Source organism: Carlito syrichta, unplaced genomic scaffold, assembly GCF_000164805.1.
Source record: "Carlito syrichta isolate Samal-C Ts95f unplaced genomic scaffold, Tarsius_syrichta-2.0.1 Scaffold303353, whole genome shotgun sequence".
NCBI lineage: Eukaryota > Metazoa > Chordata > Mammalia > Primates > Tarsiidae > Carlito > Carlito syrichta.
In genome coordinates, this window is record NW_007247449.1 from 241,616 (window position 1) to 261,478 (window position 19,863).

Below are 19,863 nucleotides of genomic sequence, written 5' to 3' on the forward strand. Positions count from 1 at the left end.
TGAAAAGTGATGGAAGTATGGAAGGGAAGTGTTTCACATAGTATCCATTCACCTGCTGCTCTATATCCCATTCAAAAGAGGCACTGGCTATACACAAAAATAACTTCCAAAAGGTACCTACAGTATATCGTGAAAGAAAATCAGGATGTTTTGAGGTAACTTCATAGGAAGCTGACAAATTCACCTTCAATTTCTCTCTTACATAGATAAAATTTGGAGAGTAGTGAACCATGTATCTAACCTCATAAAGGATTGTAGGTAATTTTCAAGACTTTTGTGGAGCTGTAGAAATGAAATAGGAGTCAAAAGTCATTTTTTAAAAAAATTCCCAATTCTCCTTTACTGGCTTCACCATCTTTGGCAAGTCGCGTCACTTCTTTGTTCCCCCATGTCCTCATCTCGGCACTAGGTCTGCCTGGACACTTCACCTTGCAGGATTGAGCACCAGGTGAAAGTGCCTTGTAAACTGAAAAATACCACATTATGTATCAGATACTTCCTGGTAGATGGCTGCAAAGATATCTGAAATGGAAGTTCTCATTTTATTTTTGATGAACTTTCAAATTTAAGTGACTAAACCTAAAAAGCAAAAACAAGCATAAAATCCAACTGGAAAATTTGGAAGGGAAATACTTTTTCTCTAGAAAATGTGTACCAATGACCTTTTGGTAAGAAAGTGAACATGGCTCATTAATTTATCTAAAGCTATTTTGTAAAGTATTCTTACTCCAATCCAGATGGTTGAAAATGTCACGTGAATGATATTTTATGAAGAAAGAAATTCTATTTTGCAGTCATGAGAGAAAGGTATGAGTGGCACAATTTCCAATAAAACCTGCTCTTCTGCATTATGGAGCAATCAAACCATGTGGAAATAAATCTTCTTTTTGTTTAATTGAAGATAAAGGATGTAGTGATGAAGCTGCTGAGACCTCCTTGGTGTATTCCCAGACTCCTAAATCAGGAAATTCCATCTAATACTGAGCATAATTTCTTCACTGACATTTAGCTCTAAATGTCAAGTTGTTCCATTTTTTTCCTCGGTTTTATGGTTCCTGGCCTTATTCAGTTGATAAAAAGTGAGTTAGCCTGATGTTGTTAGAGGATTCTCCAGTTTGAGAAAAAGCATAACTGCCTGGGGAGGGGGAGAAGAGGATAAGAATTATTGCTACTATGTTGGAATCAAGCATGATACCAAAATGAAAATAGGCCTGTAGAACTTCTTACAACTGGGATCAGTTTTAGGAAGATGCTAGGAAAAGATTTAAAATGTGGTTGATGAAAAACATTTCTCTGATGTCCTAGAAGTTTTCATTTGTCAGACATCGCTCATTTGAGAGAAGGACCGTGCTTTCTGGATATTGCTGGGAAATAAGATGAAACAGATTTGAGATCACAGCATGTTATTGCTGGGAGGAACCTCAGTGATCTCTTAGGTTTTCATTTTATCGATGCCCAAAAAGGTAAAGAGCCTTGTAAAAAAAACACTCAGGTTGGCAGGTGGCCAAGTGTCCCAAGAAGAGAAGAGCACATTCTCTAGACACTTGAACTTTATCTGGAATTTAAATAATTTTGATGGGACTCTAAAATGTATTGTCCATTTTCCTGCCATAATGATGACATTAACATAATTGTGAACCAGAACTTGAGCTCTTAAGGTTTAATTCCAATTTAACCTGCAAGGAAATGTCTCCTTCTCCGCTCCCAGACTCCATTCTTCTCCAAATATACTGGGACTATTTGCAGTGTTTAAACACTGGTCTTCTAGTCACTGAATATCACAGGCTTTAATAACCACCAATTTATGAACCTAGAGTCAATTCATGCCATAGGTGGAGGTGACAGTGCTCATTCATCCCTAACAGGTGTGATTCCTCCCACCCTTGGAACATTTTAGGGAAGATATGGGCAGAGTTTGAGCACAAGCATCTGGACCCTTCCCCCTGTTCAGCAGCTGGTACAAGAGGGTGATTCTCCAGTAAGGACACAACTGGTATTAGAATAACCACACTCCTCCCTGTGGCCTCAGCGATCAATACCACAGATTTTTATCAAGTCTCAATGGGAAAATAGAGAAAATTTGTGTCATGAAATTGCATGATATTTTCTCGTCACCATGAGCATTAAGTCTCAACAATGTTCTATCATCCCTAAGCACAATCCAGGTGAACTCTGGACACGTAGTAGGATGATACTCCCTCACATTACTCACATAATATTGTTTTTTAAAGTTGCCACTGAATTTTCTTCATATAATGTATTCACAGTCTTCCTCACACATTTTATGACCTTTGGTTTTATTATAACTCACCTTTGTTTTGCAGTGGGTTGCAAGGCTTTGAGAATTTGAGTTTGGCAGATAAATCTGATGAATTTTGCTGCACAAAAGAAAAACAAGTCATTTGGATATCCATGTTACTCTTTCAGTGATAGCCTGTATTTCCTGACTTCTTTTTTGTTTGTTTGTTTGTTTGTTTGTTTTTTGAGTTGGAGTCTCACTCTGTTGCCCAGACTGGAGTGCAGTGGCCGCTCCCGGCCGCCGCAGCCTCGGCTGCTGGGCTCTGGCGATACTTCCGCCTCAGCCTTCCGAGTAGCTGGAATTACAGGCATGCGCCACCACGCCTGGCTGATTTTTTTATTTATTGTAGAGATGAGGTCTCGCTGCCCAGGTGGGTCTCGAACCCGTGGACTCAGGCAATTCACTCACCTCAGCCTCCCAAAGGCGTGGGATTACAGGCTGAGCCACCGAGCCCGGCATTTCCTGACTTCTTGATGTCACTGACAATCCTTTATCTATCTATACAATGTGTCATTCCCGTTTTGAGAATTTAGAGTAGTTACTGCCTCACTTTTTCTTCTGCTTTAATCTATTGAAATGCCTAAGAATTTATTTCTGAGTAAAATTTATGTTCCTATATATTTTTACAACTTCTAACAACAAACAAGAAAATTGTGTTAAAAGAGATATCCCTTTTTGTATCCATGCTTACACTTCTTTGGTTCACACATTTATCACTAGAAGAGAAACCCATGGAAGAAAAATAATACTCCTACTAAAAATGGTCTCCAGTAAAGCTTTGCCCTACTCTCGTTCATGTTAGCATTCAAATCTTTTTCTGAATAATCCTTTGGTCATTGGTGCAGAGATTATATAGAATTCAATAATTTAAAAACTAAACTATCAAACTAAAGTAAAATATTTAAAACAGAGAGCAAGCACTGGATAGTACTGACAGATAAAAGTGTTTAGACTGCTGGGTTTGGTGGCTCATGCTTGTAATCCCAGCACTTTGGGAGGCGGAAGCGAGAGGATTGCCTGAGTCCAGGGGTTCAAGACCAGTCTGAGCAACTTGGCAAGACCTTGTCTCTACAATGAATCAAAAAATTAGCCGGGCATGGTGGCATGTGTCTGTGGTGCCAATTACTTGGAAGGCTGAGGTGGCAGGATCACCTGAGCCCAGCAGGTCAAGGCTGCAGTGGCCGTGAGTATGCCACTGCACTCCAGCCTGGGCAACAGAGTGAGACTTCAACTCAAAAAAAAAAGTTTAGTTAAGTTATATCCTTTTCTATTCATCTATTCTTCACTTTTTCATCATCTCATTTATCATCTCATATTGAGCGCCTTTGTGTTCCAGGTATTGTTTTAGGCACAGGGAATATTGGAAGAAATAAGTTCCATTCCCTGCTACAGTCCATGTCATGAGGAAGCCAAATCAAGGTGAGATACACAGGTTCTTGTTGTATACAACAGGTAGACCTGTGATCGTTTCCCAGTTTTCACCAAGATACATAAGTGGTTACACACATTAGCTCACATTGAATTCCAGAAAAAAAAGTTACAGAGATAGAAATAAAAATATCTGAAAATTTTAAAGCAAAAGAATTGATTTTCTGTAATTCAGGGCTCAACAACCTTACAAGCATATAATGTTATACGTCCAAAAGAAAATCATAAGGCCAAGATCATTTGGAAGGAGGAATCTTAGTTGCAACACACTCAGGAGGCTGATGTAGTCTGAGAAGAAGCAGCCTCTTCAGTCATGTAAATGTTTATGGGTCTAAGCAGTGGGTCAAATAACAAGCTCAGTAGTCATTGGATCTCAGGTGTCACCCTATCTAATCCCTGTGAAGAGGACTCTGTAGAGGCCACCAGAGTCTGTCTCTTGGTGAAGAGTTACACAGAACATGACTAGGGACAATGAAGGGTTAAGAAAGGGGCCCTGAACCCTCAATGTAAAGAAGATGTTGGGTCCACAAGGTGTTTTGGAGGCTTGAGGAGTGGTTCCTGCTGAGATTATTGCTGGCTTCCTCTTTCATCCCCTTTAGCCAACTATCATATTTTCATTGTTCTTTTCTAGATCCCTGCTGCACCATTCCTCTTGCCATCTCTCAGGGGATAACTTTGTCCCCTACTTAAGAAATAAAAAAGCATCAAGGTCTGAACTCCTAACATCATGGCCCCAATCTGTACATGGTGCTCATTCTGCATTAGTCTGGTACTTCCTGTGTCTAGAGAAGGAGTTTATCCCTCCATCTTCAGTCTGGCCACTCACTCTGTCTTCTCAGGGGTCCTCTTCTGTCCATTATCCTCCCTCTCTCCTCTGTTTTCAGACTCTGTCTTTGGTGTCTCATCTCTCCCTACATACGGTCTTGTCACATCTTTGCAACTTCAACTCCAGCCTGTCAGTACCGTCCAGTGTTTGCATCTGGTTACCATCATACTCTCTTTCCACTCACAAGCAAGATTCTTGGCAGGAATATTCACACCAAGTGTTCTCTCTTTCTCACCTTCTCATCATCTGTACTCTGAGTTCCTGCTTTTTTATTCAAATTCTTTCAGGAAGAGGTAAATATGCATCTTTTCTTCTGAAAAATGTATATTTATTTTAAAACAAATAAGCCACCTAATCAGGTAACAAAATCTCATTTGTATCACCCAACCTGGAAACAAAATTGAGGAAAGGTCATAAATCCAGAAGCAGCCCAGCCCTCACTGAATGCTGCTGCCTTCTGAAAAGTGTCCGCCCTTGGCACTGCAAACAGTGAGAAACTGTCAGGCAACTTTTGCTTTTGCTTTTGTTTTTTCTTACTTTTGGGTGTTTTTCTCTCTTTGGTTTTCAAATGAGAAAAATTCTGACTTCCTGCTTTGTAGGGTGGGGAATGTCCTGTCTTGTTATATTCACTAAAGACTTTTCTTTGATGTGGTCACATGTGTTGTAACTTCCTCCTTTTCTTAAGAGTAGATAATGACTCATTCATTTCACATTTTCTGGATCAAGAGATTTTAGTTTTTCAAGACATAAAATCAAAATCACAGAATGTTAGAACTTCTTCTGTGAGTAATCCAACATTTAATTTTTACAGTAGAGAAAACTAAAACTCAGAGACGAAGTGACCTTAGATTACACAGCCAATTGGTTATGGAGTCAGAAATACAGAATAGGTCTGTCAGCCCATGGGCCACTGCTCTCTAATTCACAGCAGTGCCTTCTACCATGATGTGCAGACCAAGAAGATCTTTTAATGCCAGAGAATAATTGTTTCACTGATTTTTATTTCATAAAGTTATATTGTCTTATGAAAATCTCTGAACACCCATACAGATTTGGATACAGTTAAGTCAATCGACTGTCATCAAATACAGAAATCTCTTGTTTTAGAACCTCTTCTGAGAGGCCCTCAGTGCTTTGCTAGAAAACCAAAGTCTAAATGGACATGAAAAATACAAAATATGTATGCAAGTACTTTTGTTTCTAACTATACTATCCTCATATGGGTCAGACTTTTATGGCACAGAATAAAATGGGAATCTTCTATTTCCACAGAAACTTGTCAGTTTGTAGACTTAAGAGCTAAAATTGTAAGGAACAGAGTCAGTGATACAAGCTTAAGAGAGAAAATTTCAAGAGAGCATATTATATTTTAGAAGTTAATCAAATGTATATATGAGAAGTTCGTCAAGCTTTTTAAAGGGAAAATAGTCTACAGACAGTCCAGAAAGTCAGATGGAGGAAAGGGTCTTACTAATTCTAGATATTGGCAGGCAAGTCGGACTAAAACAAATGCTAATTGTCAAAGATATTTACTTACAACAAGCACTCCCAGACCTCCACGCTTGAGCATCCTGATTGGTTTCCATGCCTTCACATCTATTCATTCACTGTCTTACCCTGTCACTCAACAACTTTTTATTGAGTATTGACTATGTGCTAGGCACCATGCCAGATGCCAGGAATACAATGGTGATAGAAATTCAAGGGGTCACACAGAAGTAGACTTGCTGCAAGATTGTATAAAGAGAAACATGTAAAACTGGAACTTCATGCATCAGGTTGATGGCAGTGAGAAACAATTACCTTTGATGTTTGCTTCCAAGAACTCAAGAGAGACAACTTGTTGAACAGAAATTGTCGCAGCTATAAGAGCAACAAAGAAATATTGATGTGATAATACATACACAATCCTATACAGACAAATCAAGAACAAAATGGCAAGTTGAAATTGTTATTTAATAGTATTGTTTCCTAGAAGCACTTGTAGACCACAAATGGATATCTGATAGTAAGATTATTGTCTTTGCCTCTTCACCTACAAACAAAATGAATTAATTGAAGAACAACAACACCAAAAGCCATAATAATCCAGATTCTAGACATTAGTAGTTGGCAATAATTACTAAATTGAAATTTATCTTTGAAGTGAGAGGTTTCCTAACCATGTGAATAGTACAAATAAGGCAGTTATTTAGTACAATTAAGAATACCACATTGCTTCTTAGGAAATAGGGATTTTTTTATTCAGGTGCAAAATTGTTGCTATAATTAGCAACAATTGTACTAATTAAAACAAAGACTACATCTATTAGCTTACTGTCTTCACTTCTCTCAACAGAATCGATCAATGCTTGGGTTTATGAAACAAGTTTACTTAGCATTTTTTTCTATTATCTTTCACTTAAATTTGTTTTTAGGAATTTTATTTACCATATGGGCTATTTAATATTTTTTATGTAAAACCCTGCAAATATAGAAGTAGCTATATCTTTCAGCATATTCTCAGGAAATGAGTAAAATAATTAAAGGAACAAAAGGGAATTCACTCCCTTTGGAAAGTAATTTTGCTGTTGAATTATTGCCATATCAAAATCGAAATCAGAAAAATTAAAAGTAAAAAGAATTTCACTTTTTTCTATAATGCTTATGTTATATGTTTGATTAGTTTTCCATACCTTTTCAACAATGCTTAGTTCTTTTGTCTCCTGACTGAGCCTGCCTTTTGTAAAGTTATAAAATTTTATCGCAAAAATATTCATAGTCTGCCTTCTTACTATTTGAATACAGGCCTTAGCACAAAGGAGAGGTATTTAACGATACCTGAGTTAGGGGATAAAGACAGAAATAAATGCACATACCTTGCTATCCAAGAGTATTCCAAAACATAAGATGAAAAGCCCCTTTAAAAAAGGAATAAATAACATGTATTTTTACTTTCCAGAAAAGAAAGCATCAATATGTAATACTACTGTATCATCCAACATTGAAATTATTTTCTTGTCTGTCTCCCTACTAGACTGTGGGCTTCTTGAAGACAAGAACTCCATGTGACCTCCACTGTGCATGGCATAACACAAAGTACTCCAAAAAGTGTTTCTGAATATATAAATAAATGATTGAGTGAATGAAGTTTTGAATGTGATGCTTCATTCTCCCATATTATACCATCCCAACCCAGAACAAGTAGCTTCCTTTTGCTTCTGTATCTTGGTTTTTCTTTAGACCAGGCATAATGTCTACTAAACATTTAGGATGGCAGCAGGAATTGAAGTACAACCCTACAGCCAAGTGGAGGAGCATGACCCATATCAGCACCCTCTCCTCCAGTGCAGCTCTTGGAGAATCCTTGGTAAATGCTTTCTTGGACCTTGAAAACCTCCTCCCTCCAGCCAGAGCACCTTCAGTTGATACCTGTTCACAATGCATATCACCATGAGCCTATCCTTCCACTTCCTAACAGAAGCATCCTAAACCTGTCACTGTTAGGTTCATGCTCTCCATGACTGCCATCTGTACTGCCACCTGAACATCACCAGATGCTAAGTAGGTAGCAAATCACTGCTTTTAGAAAACATTTATTAAAAACGATTGGCAGTAGTGGGAAACTGCCAGGGTGGATGGGCGAAGTGGGGAAGTGGGATTGGCAGTAGTTGGAATCTGCCAGGCAGGGGGGAGCACGCCTCATCAACAAGGGTACCTGCATAATGAACATTTGCACACCTAATCTTGAATTGTACCCCACATCTTTAAAATAAAAAAGAAGACACTTATTGGGCATTTGCTATGTAATTTAGTAGTAGACCAAGAGCTAAATTATCTCATTTAGTTCTCACATTTATTTTATAAGTATTATTATTATCTCCATGTAAAAGATGAGAGGATTGAGAGGTAGAGAGATTAAGCAATTTGTTAGAGGCCTTGCAGTTGGCAAAGTGACATATTTGAGTCCAGGCCTATTTAACCCCATAGTTCATACATTTAACTACTTCTTCTCTGAGTCATCTGAGATGCAAAACCTCCTACAAAACCTTCATTGACTCAGGATTGAAGGATGTCTTCAAGATTCATCAAAACCTGAAGATTACTTGGTCTACCTACTCTCTGAACACTCTGACTGTGGTATGTAAAACCCATTCTTTTGGCAGGGATCCACAAACTTTTTCTGTAAAGAGCCAGATAGTAAGTATTTTAGGCTCTGCAGACAATACAGTCTCCGTTGCAGCTACTTAACTCACCATTGTTGTGAAAGCAGTCATAGACCATGTGTACATGAATAAGCATGGCTGGATTCCAATAAAGCTTTATTTACAAAAGCAGTCTGCTGGACATAGTTTGCCAGCCTCTGCTCTACTGTATTCTAGAAACTGCCTTTGTACTGTTCAGTCAACAACTATTTATGATTCATTTCATTTTGCTTGTGTGCTTTCTCAGAGGTCTCCATGAGAGAAAGAGGACTGAGTCAGCAGCAAGCGGGATTAACTTTAGCTATGCAAGCTCTAACAGATTTGAAACCCTGAAATGGATTACCCAAGAAGTCCAGTATTCTGCTCTAATATAACAGTAACTGTTGGAAAAAATTGATTTTTTTTTCCTATTTACTGTTTCTGTGCAGTTTTAACTACTGGAAACAGGGAAATGAAATCATCTCCAGAGTGGACTTACCAACCTGAGTTCTCTATATTTATTCCAGTTACCTGATAGCGTGATAGGTTATTCTTATTGCTCTCACCTGGAATGCATTGAGTAGGGCAAAAATAACATGCCACACCAGATTCTGACTGTCCACCATTGTGCCTATACCAAAGCCCCAGGTAAGACCCAGCAGAGGGGTCAGAATGAGGAGGCTCTTTCCCATGCGGACGATAGTGGCCTTGTCATCCCGGGTCAGTGTTTCTCCAACAGCTGGTCGCCAGAGCTTCATGAGAACTAGCAGCACCACGATAAGATTCACAGCCACAATAGTCAGTGCAGGGACAACAAAAGCCAAGAGAGGTTTGCTCCCACTGGACCAGTTAAGCCAACACACACCTTTCCTTTTGTAGCTATTGCTGGGTTGTGTGACTGCAATGGTAATGACAGATATAATGAGAGGGCACCCATAGCCCAGGCAGAACCCGACAGCCATCATCAAAGGCCGGGTCATGTGGTGGAACACTAGAATGATCCGATAGGCCAGCAGGATACCAAGCGTCAACATCCAGAAGAACAAAGAGAGGTAGAATAAGTGTGTAAAGAACACAGCAGCTATGCAGACCCCAGGAGGGTCTACCGTGGTGTCCACAGTGGCACCAACAATAAACCAAACATCAGCAATCAAGAGGGACAGGGCTATGTTCACCATGCAGATATGACGTGTGTGTGAGGTTTGGCTTTTCCTGATCTGCTTCCATAACAGAGCCTCGACGATCAGGCATAAGATGAGACTTCCAGTGGAGATACCCAGTCCTACATAAGTGATCCATTTCACAACTGGGATGATCGGAGGGGGGACAAAGGGTGACATCAGCATGGAAAAGGAGGTCAGGTGAGTGCATCGGCACATCACAGTGTCTGGAGTTTCACTCACTAGGTGACAGCCTGCATTGTTCCACTGCAAATGACTGAAATCCCAAAACACACAACGAGGCTGGCTCAGGTTTGACTCTATCTTGGAAAAATTCAGGAAGATTTCATTTATAGAATAGTTTTGGATAACCGTGGATATCACGGGCCCATTGACCCAAACATTTTCATTTTTGGAAATAGGTAGAATGTTCCCCAGAGTCAAAGAAGCCATGCTGACAATAGTTTCTGGAAGAGAACTCTGGAATTGGTCTGACCCAATTAACACACGGCCTCTGATGGGAATAGAGGTATTTGGGGGGACCATTTCAATCTGATAGTTGTAGCCCTCTTGGGGTTGGCTTTCAGTCATGGGAATCCCTTTCCAGTTAATGAATTTCCGTGAAAAATTCACAGGCAGAGCTGTTGGAGGCACCAGAATGCTGATGTTTTCCAATGACTCCAGCAACCGTGAGCTGGCGTGCTGTTCTTCCTGCAGTAAGACAGTCCAATTGGCTACTGAAGCTGAATCGAGGATATGGTCAGCTATATTGATGACATCCTAAAATATAAGGAAATTCAGTTTATATTTTGAGTAAACAAATAAGAGAACTAGGAGTAGATGATCATTAGTATTAAGTATAGGAAAAATGCTCAGTCACGAACCATATTAAAACTCATCAGTTACATTCAGGTCAGCTGCTCTGCACAGTAGAAGCTTTGGGCAAAAAATGCTTGGGTCAGGAGAATCATGTAAGTTGCAGGGGGATCACCCAAGGCATTGTAAGCACCTGGGGCTTCATCATGGATGAGAGAGCACCCTGCAGTTGGGGCTGCACCAGTGTGCATTTTCTTCTCCCTAAGATGTCAGAAATGATTGCACTGCTTCTTGGGCTGAGGCTCAAAGATGGAGACCTGACTTTGAACTGCTTTCCCATATTATGCTTGTTTTTCTAACACTAGAAGTTCTAAACTCACATCATGGATGTTCAAGTTTTTATGACTTTTGTTTACTACAGGAGAATATAAAGCAAACAAAATTTAAACCTGGACCCAAAGCAACAAAGAATTATTGAACTGTTGAGCATTTTAAGGGTCAGTCTTAGTCTGAAAGAGTCCTTTCCCAAGCAATTCTTTGAAAGTTGCTATTCTTGCCCACTAAACCCACAAAACTTGCTTAGGGGTCTGGTGCCAAGCATCTGTCACTCCATCTGAGTCTTGCCGTAACCCAGCCCTCTGTGGCTTCTAGCCCAGAATCCCATAGTGCTCGGCTTCTGCTGCCCCCAGGAGCCTCTGTTTATTCTGCATTGTGTTTATCTGTTTTGTTTTCACCTTCATTTTATTTTTAGCCTTTTTGTATCATTTTGTTTTAGTTGGTCTCCTGTAAGCAACATGTGGTCAGGTTAAAAAAAAATAATCGGAATATCTTTTCTTTAACTTAGGGAGTTTAACTTATTCATAGTTAGTGTCATTTTTGATATAATGTTCGCCATATATAGTTAAGTATAGCTGTGCAATTATGTAATATGTATGTTAGAAAATCCAATTTTGTAACATATTCTATCCTTTAACATATAAAAATGCAGATCAGGGGCAGTGGCTAAGGCCTGTAATCCCAGCACTTTGGGAGGCCGAGGCAAGAGGATTGCCTGAACTCAGGGGTTCAAGACCAGCCTGGGCAACTTGGCGAGATCTCATCTCTACAATAAATCAAAAAATTAACTGGGCATAGTAGTGTGTGCCTGTAGTTCCAGATACTTAAAAGGCTGAGGCTGAAGGATCGCCTTAGCCCAACAGGTCAAGGCTGAGGTGGCTGTGAGCATGCCACTGCACTTCAGCCTGGGCAACAGAGTGAGACTCCAATGCCACTCCCCCTCCCCCCCAAAAATGCATACGTCCAAAATATTTGGAAGGATATTTATTGAACAAGTATTTACTGAGTAGCTGCTATGTATTGCTTGTCATTGTCTTAGACACTGAGGTGATATCTCATATGGAAACAGTGGCTATTTTAGGGTACCCAGATTACAGATCATTTATTTTTCTTTTTGCTTATTTGCATTTCTTATAGAGATGAAGCATCATTTGTGCAATTTTCAAGTTGACTTTTTAAAATATCCAAACTAAACCAGAAATTTCTCAGTTAGGAGAAGGGAATTCTTAAAATATACACTGCTAAAGTCAGAGTTTATGGCCATAGGAAAGAGCAGTCATAGACAGCACATACATTGAAAAGTTGGTGCCTATGTCATATAATGCAAAGCTCATCCCTTCCTCTAAGCCCGGTACTGCCCAGACAGCCTGCCCAGAGGCAGCTCCCTCTTCCTTTGAACTCACACCTTTGATACCACAAGGTATATACAGAAAAAACAGTAATGCTCACATGAGGACTGTTAAGTGGCTTTTTGGTCTTTTCCAATAATTCCCTACTATTCAGGTTTTTGTCATTCCTACAAGATCGAGCGCTTAACATGAACCCTTCAAGCACAGGCAGACCGTACCTCCATTGTTGAATTGGATACCCTGAGATGGCTTGCCAGTGACAGGGATGAAATATTGCCCAGAATTGACACCACTGAAGCCAGGTTCCCAGCCGTGGTTGATGGGCTTTGCCGAATGATGACTGAGAGATTTCGTACCAAGGATGACACAGCTGCCTCAGTGGCATTGCCTACTATTATACTGAAACTCTAGGGGACAAAATGGTTACATGTATGGATTAGTAAAGTGAAGTCCTGAAAGGGAGAGTTATACATTCCACATTCTCTTAGTGAATATCATTCTGAGGTTTTCTGCTGCAATTGCAGGGTCTCTGGCTGGGACAGAAGTTCTGCTCAATATGGGCATCTATTTACTAAACAGTGTCTGTGACCTGGTCTTGGGGTCCTTCATTTTTGTGACTTGAGTTCTTCTGATTCTTGATTGTTTACTTCCTTCTTTCTGTCTGCCTTGTTGTAATACTTAAACCTTCCTAGGAGAGCATCAAGTGGAGGTGGCAGTACTGGACTGGAACTCAAGTGACCACGCTACACTGTTGTTACCAGAAAAACCACTGGTCCCTTGGTCTTTTGTTTTCTGATCTGTAAAAGGAGGTTGGTAAACCAGATGACCCTTAAGATCCATTGCAGTTCTGTCATTCTATATGGCTCTTACCTCTGCCTGACCCACTCCTGGCCCTGATTTCTGATATATGAACATCCCTACTTCTATTAAGCCCACTGGCTTCTGACTCACATTTGCACTTTGCTCTTTAATTCCCAGGCCTTCTGGATTTCTGAAGCCAACTTAGTTGCTGTTCTACCATCTATCATAGACCTCACTCCTCTGCAGCACCCCTTCCTGACAAAACCATCAACTGACCCTTTGAGCTGCCACCTTGACTCTGCCATCCATGCCTACATTCCCTGCCTTTACCAGTCTCATGTCACCTTTGCCCTCTGTATATTGGCCAATGGTACAAGTAGATATATTTGCCCTCCATCTAGCCATGCTCACGGGAAGATTCCCACTGTGAAACTCAAAACCAGGGCAGGTATACAAAGTGACAATGCCTCACCTTCTTCAGTTCTTCCAGCTGAGGAAGCAGGCAAGTCTCTCTGATGATCTGCCATCCAAAGGACTGGCACCTAGCTGTAATGTTTCCAGTGTAACCACTACTACAGGGCAATGTATATTCATCATTTTTATTTCCAAATCCAAAGAAAAGGCTGTTACATTGGGCTGAACAAGAATGAAAACAGAAAAGAAAAATGACTCTGCAATATCCTGAAATTCTATGTAATCCATATAGTACATTTAAATACTTTTGAAGTCATATTTTTAGAGATGAAACTCAGGTAAAATTCAGAAATAAGAGAGGTTTTTTTTAACTTTTAATTTTTTTATTTTAAAGATGTGGGGTACAATTCAGGGTGAGGTTTGTTTTTGATGCCCAGCTTCAATATCCTTGACTAGTTCCTGATACCACACCCTCCCAGAGGCTGGCTTCTCTCTTCATGTGTCTGATCTGTGCCAAAATACCACTTTTAACAGGCTATCAATTAGAAGTATTAGGTGAAAATAAGGCAGGAGATATTTTCACTCTTTAAAACAACATTAAAAAAAACCCAGAAAGTTTTCAAGATACTATTGTATAAAAGTATGGTAAAGACCCACAAAGGCTATGATTTTTGTTTTCCCTATTGTTGTGTTCTGAGTGTCTACACATTTTGGACACAATAAATATTTGTTGAATAAGTGTTGCTAAAATAAAGTGGCCCAAGTTTTGGTAGAAAATGTTTAAGACTGAATATAAAGAAGTAAAAGAAAAAGAAAAATATCTGAAGAAAAAAAACGGTGTGTGTGTGTGTGTGTGTGTGTGTGTGTGTGTTTCTCTGTTTTAAAAACATTGATAAGCATTCTTTCCTTGATTCTTTGGGCCATGATTTAGGAATACTGTCAGCCCCAGGGCTCTTTCGACATGTATACCAACAAATTATTGCTGAGTCATTTTCATCACAGCCTACAGTGAAATCAGTCTTCCGCGATGTTTACACTAAGAGGTGGAGATCAGATCTTCCATGAGCAAGAATTTGAAACAGTCAGCTAAAGCTGAGTTCATCACGCTGAGGAGAAAACAGTTGCCTGCTTTTACTGAAGGTCAGTTGACAACAATTCTTTATTGAAACATCTCCAGTCTAATTCCTGAAGACACAGATAAACTGCTAATAAAAGAATTCCCTTAGCCTAAACAGAGGATGGGAATCCAGTTTACCTTTTTCAAACACTCTGAAAGAGCTGTCTTCTAGAGGAAACAGCTTGTGAAGGGCCTCCTTGGCCATCTCTGCCACCTGTTCAATGGCTGTCAGCAGTTCAGATGCACTGCTGGAACCAACAACTTCATACCCAGTAATGATGCTTCCTTTCCTGTAATGATTGTGTGAAAAGAAGAATGAGATCCACTAGTCATTCATACAATCACTCAGGGTCCATTCTGTGCATGACATTTGGTTCATAGGAATAAACTAAACAGATCTGGTCTTTGCCTTTACAGAGTTTACATTTTCATGGAGAAGGCACGGTAAATGAGAAACAAGTAACCATTATATATATATATACTGTATATAATTACAGGGCCCTATGATAAATCAGGCTGGTCAGGGAAAGCTTTTCTGTGTGGAGGGTCTTTGAAGCTGAAGCTCAAAGGATGAGAAGAAACAATCAGTGATGCAAAGGGCATTCATTGGTGTCACGTGACAGTACAAGTAAATGTCCTGAGGCAGGAAAATGCCTGTAAGTTTGACAAACTTAAAGACTAGGATGACTAAAATTCAATTTGATTATTAAATTCTTGAACATCTTTTGATTTGGGCACGGGTGACTGAAAGACCAGGTCAGCTCAATTCCATTATAAAAGGTTTAGCTGCATGCCTCATGGGTTGGCTTTATTCTAAACTCTAAACTCTAGGTGATGAGTATTAGAGAAGTAGCCAATGGCCAGACCACATAGGACCTTAGAGCTGAAATGTTATTCTTTATTAAGAAGTTTTTGTTTTAAAAGGTAGTGGCATAATCAGATTTATTTTTAAGATCATCACTCTGGCTGCTATGCAGAAAAGCAGATGGAAGGAAGGCAGTCAGGGAATAGGGAGACTAGTTAGGGAAGAGCAGACTGTGGTTTGAACTAGTTGGGTAGCTGTGCACATAGAGAGATGTCGTCAGGTTCAGTTTGTATTTGAAGATAGAGCCATGGGACTTACTAATGGAGCAGATTTGGATGTAAGAGAAAGAACCCAGTTAACAATGACTCCAAAGAAGGGAAAAGCAAATTGTCATATAGTCATACAATGGAATACTACTGGGCAATTAAAAAGAAGGAACCACTGATACTCGGGAAAATAAGAATGAATCTCAAAGATGTTATGAGTGAAAGAAGCTAGAAACACAAAAAACTACATATTCAATGATTCCATATATATGAAGTTCTAGAACAGGAAAAACTTACCTACCAGGATAGAAATCAGATAAGCGATAGGTGTTTGTGTGTGTTGGTGGGAGGACAGAGAGATTGGCTGGAAAAAAGTAGAAGGGAACTTTGGGAGTGATGGAAATGGTTTGTCTTGATAAGAAAAGTCTTGGACAAGCATTTGTGGAAGCTGATTGAACTGCATGTTTAGGGTCTGAGCACATCCCTGCATGCAAATTATGCCTCAATAAAAGAAATTAAAACATGAGTTGGCTCCAAAGTGTGGGTCTATGCAACTGGAAGAATAGCGTCCCTGTAACTGAGGTAGAGAAGACAATGGGAAAAATAGGGTATAGGTTTGGAGGAGAAGAGTGGGAAAGTCCTCCAATTTGGACATGTGACATTTGGCATGCCTGCTTGAAAATTAAGTGGAGATGTCAAGTTGGTTATTTGTATCTGGAGTAGAGAGAAGAACCCAAGCTCCAGTAAGAAGCCATTAGCATGCAGATGTGTTTGAAACCATGAAAGTGAATGAGATCACATGTATTAATTAAGTTAATACTGCAATATCCAATGAGAAAAAGCATTATGTTAGTCCCATTTTATAGATAAGGGAACTGAGGTCCCAAGAGAAGTTGGATCAGGTGATTATTAATTAATGAATTGGAAACTCTGAAGCTCCAAAGCTCAAATTCTTAATCATTAAATTGAACTTCTATTCACACTATATAAATAAATGCAAATGAGCTTTTGTGTCATGAAGGTCATGATGCCTTTACATTGATGTGGCCCTTTTATTGTTGTCAAAGTATTTTCCTGCCTATCATTTCATGAGTTAATGAAGTCAAATCAGATACCACAGGCGTTAGCTGTCTTGTCTGGCAGATAAGTAAATTAAGACAGTGAGTGGTTGATATTTAAGTGAAATTATATATGTAAAAAGTAAAACTTTAACAGTTGCACATTATAGGTTTATTTTTACTGTGATTTTTGCCTACAAATTGTTGGAGACAGCTTGAAACAGATACATGATGGAATATAAGTTAGAAGTATAAGTAGAAAACCAGAACAAAGGAAAATAAAAATATAAACATAGAATACAAAAGTTGCTGTGATTGAATTTGAATTTTGTCTAAGGCCACTGACAGCAAAGTCAAAAAGGAAAATATAGTTAATTATATAAACTTCAATATAAAGAAGCAGTGTTTTTCCTAGCACTGAATTTTAAAGAAAATTACTCATTTGAGACTTTATAGAAAGACATGAGATGATTTAAAGGACAATGCCCGGGATAATATATTTATAGCAAATGCTGCTGAAAATTTCCTATAGCTGTGAAAATAAATGCAAAATGTCAAGTTCAATGACCTCTAACCAACTTCCTCTATCAGGAGACTATTAATAATTGGTAATTAATGCACACATGGCTAACTAACCAAATGACTTTTGGAATTAAAGCATAAACAAAAGGATAATTTACTAAATATCTCTTTATTTTCTGTAGACAATGGCAGTAGTTTTGAACTATGATAGCTACACAAAAACATAATGTTTTGCCCAAGGCTTCCCTTCTGACTCTGAATTATAAAATATCATGTCCCCTGTGGTTGTAGAAGGAGAAAGTTCACCTTTGTGCAACCCAATCCTTATCCACACTGCTCACCTCTTACCCCTTTTCATACAAATGCACCATAATTTCCATTTCTGCACTGCTACTGTGGTTTTGCAATTCTGCTCTCTGATCCACAGCTTTGAGAGTGTTTTTTAATATTTAAGGTCTAAACCCACTTAAATGAGCATCTCAGCTCTCCTCTTCAGACTTTTTTGGATGGAGGAGGATAGCAGGATTTATTGAGGGGACAGAAAATCTCCCAGAGCAGGAAGAAACGCAAGGGAGTTTCCCTCCTCTCCAGGCTTTTTAAAGCATCACAAACTCTAGTCTGGCTAGTGAGACCCTACTATAAAGAACAGTTCTGCCCTGTTTGCTGTCAAGGTCACCTGAAAACAGCACCCTTCATTCTGCAGGACTGGTGCACAATTCTGGGGAAGGCCTTCTAAGGCCATTGTGTTACTTACCGAAATTGAGTGACCTGAATCGACTCAAAACCTTGAATTCTTTTGTATACTTTTTTAAGCTTAGAAAGAGAACAAAGAGCAATGTGTTAATCTTTATTCCCACACTTCAGAAAGACATTTGAGCAAAAAGTAGATGCAGATAATAAATAAACCAAAAGTGGCAAATGAGCAAAGGAAAGAGACAATTGTAAGAAAGTAATTGCAGGTCATAAAAATACAATTAAAATAACGTTTGAGAATGTATATAACACATGCACAAACAGATGCACACACATATGTAACATTTATTTTTGAAGTTGTTAATGAAGATTGAATAACCAACCGCTTAAATAGGGAAAGAATTTGGTGCCAGATAATATCATAAACTCACCAAAAATCTATTTTTTCTTTATCAAAATGAGTCATTAATTTTCACAGTTACTTAAACTAAACCTGTCCATAAAGTATTTGCTCAGGTCTTCAGTCAGAACCACACCTGAGTCATTACTCTAGGCAGAGGTAAATGGATTTAGTTTTTACATGACTTAATTATAAAGTCCAGAGATTTGCTCAGTAACTCTCTTTATCCTTTTTTATGGAGCAAATCCCAAATGCTGACAATTAACTTTAGGTCATGAAGATTTTTTTTAAATAAATAAATAATAGAAAAGAGTAAAGAAGACAACATAATATTACTCAAATAAGTGAACAAAACTGAACTCAAGAAAAGTGGAAAGAAGTCAACTGCTCAAGTTTTCGAGTATGAAGAAACTCGGGGAATTTCAGTTGTGGGCAGAGCAAATAACTGCTCTGTAATAATAACTCATTGAAAATGATTAATTAATACTATATATTAAATATACATGCTGAGTTGAAGACACCTAGGCTTGAGTTCAGCAAACAATTCCTTATATAATAAGTAGAAAGTGCTTACTTGAATTTCAATTCCAGTTGCATATTTGGCGTATTGAGCAGAAGATGAATTCAAAAGGTCATTTATAAACCCTTCATTAATTTTGAAAGTGCCCCAAACCTCTACAGGAAATAAAAAGAAGTTTATAGATACAATAAATTCCTAACTTAATTTATTCATAGCATAAAATTATAGAAGTTCAATTCAGAGCACATCTATTCAATGGTGGTATTTCCATTTCTTTTCATTAAAAAGTGTTCACTTACAATAATCTGGGACTCATACAAGAAAACCACAACTCTCAGTTGTGGATTTGAAACAGTAACGGGAATGTTCTGGTCATCAAGACAACCTTACTTCTGGTACTCAAGTAGGTGAATGTGTGGCCACTCATGTTTGGCTAAAGAAAACAGCCACTGAACACTGAGATGTGTCCCCATCCAGGCAAGGAGCTTAAGCATTGTCACCATTGAAAATTTAAAACACAACAGAAACAGCAACACTACTTACTAACTCTAATATGTCTTTTGTTTACCCATTGCTGGCGCTTCTCTGCACTGGGACAGATCTCTGTATGAACAAATCCTATTAACCTTTATTCAGGACCCAATCAAATGTCAGCTGTTCTGTAAAGCCTTCCTGATCCCCAGATGCATATTCTGTCCCTCCTTTAAACACCTACAGTATTTTATTCACACCTCCCTCATAGCCTCTCATACCTTAGATATCTATTTGTGTACATGTTTAATCTATGCAAGTCCCACAATACAATAGGAAGCCCCTCATGAGTGTCATCTCTGTCTGATTCATCTTTGTATTTTTCAAAGATCTTTCAAAATACCGGCTTTCACCTTTCA

The 19,863-nt window shown here is 38.8% G+C and overlaps 1 protein-coding gene across 2 annotated transcripts in view; it reads right to left on the reverse strand.

Moving 5' to 3' along the window:
* Positions 1-917: 917 nt before the first annotated feature.
* The window catches only part of ADGRF1 (adhesion G protein-coupled receptor F1), a 37,751-nt gene continuing 18,805 nt past the window's right edge, over positions 918-19,863 (reverse strand). For both annotated transcript variants that reach the window (XM_008058462.1, XM_021712553.1), the window contains 10 exons: positions 19,028-19,128; positions 18,115-18,173; positions 14,848-14,999; positions 13,651-13,814; positions 12,596-12,784; positions 9,283-10,656; positions 7,412-7,453; positions 6,357-6,416; positions 2,312-2,378; positions 918-1,135 (listed from right to left, as the gene is read on the reverse strand). In XM_008058462.1, coding sequence (XP_008056653.1) covers positions 1,062-1,135; positions 2,312-2,378; positions 6,357-6,416; positions 7,412-7,453; positions 9,283-10,656; positions 12,596-12,784; positions 13,651-13,814; positions 14,848-14,999; positions 18,115-18,173; positions 19,028-19,128 — 2,282 coding nt within the window. In that variant the 3' untranslated portion in view covers positions 918-1,061. The remainder of the gene's footprint in view (positions 1,136-2,311; positions 2,379-6,356; positions 6,417-7,411; positions 7,454-9,282; positions 10,657-12,595; positions 12,785-13,650; positions 13,815-14,847; positions 15,000-18,114; positions 18,174-19,027; positions 19,129-19,863) is intronic.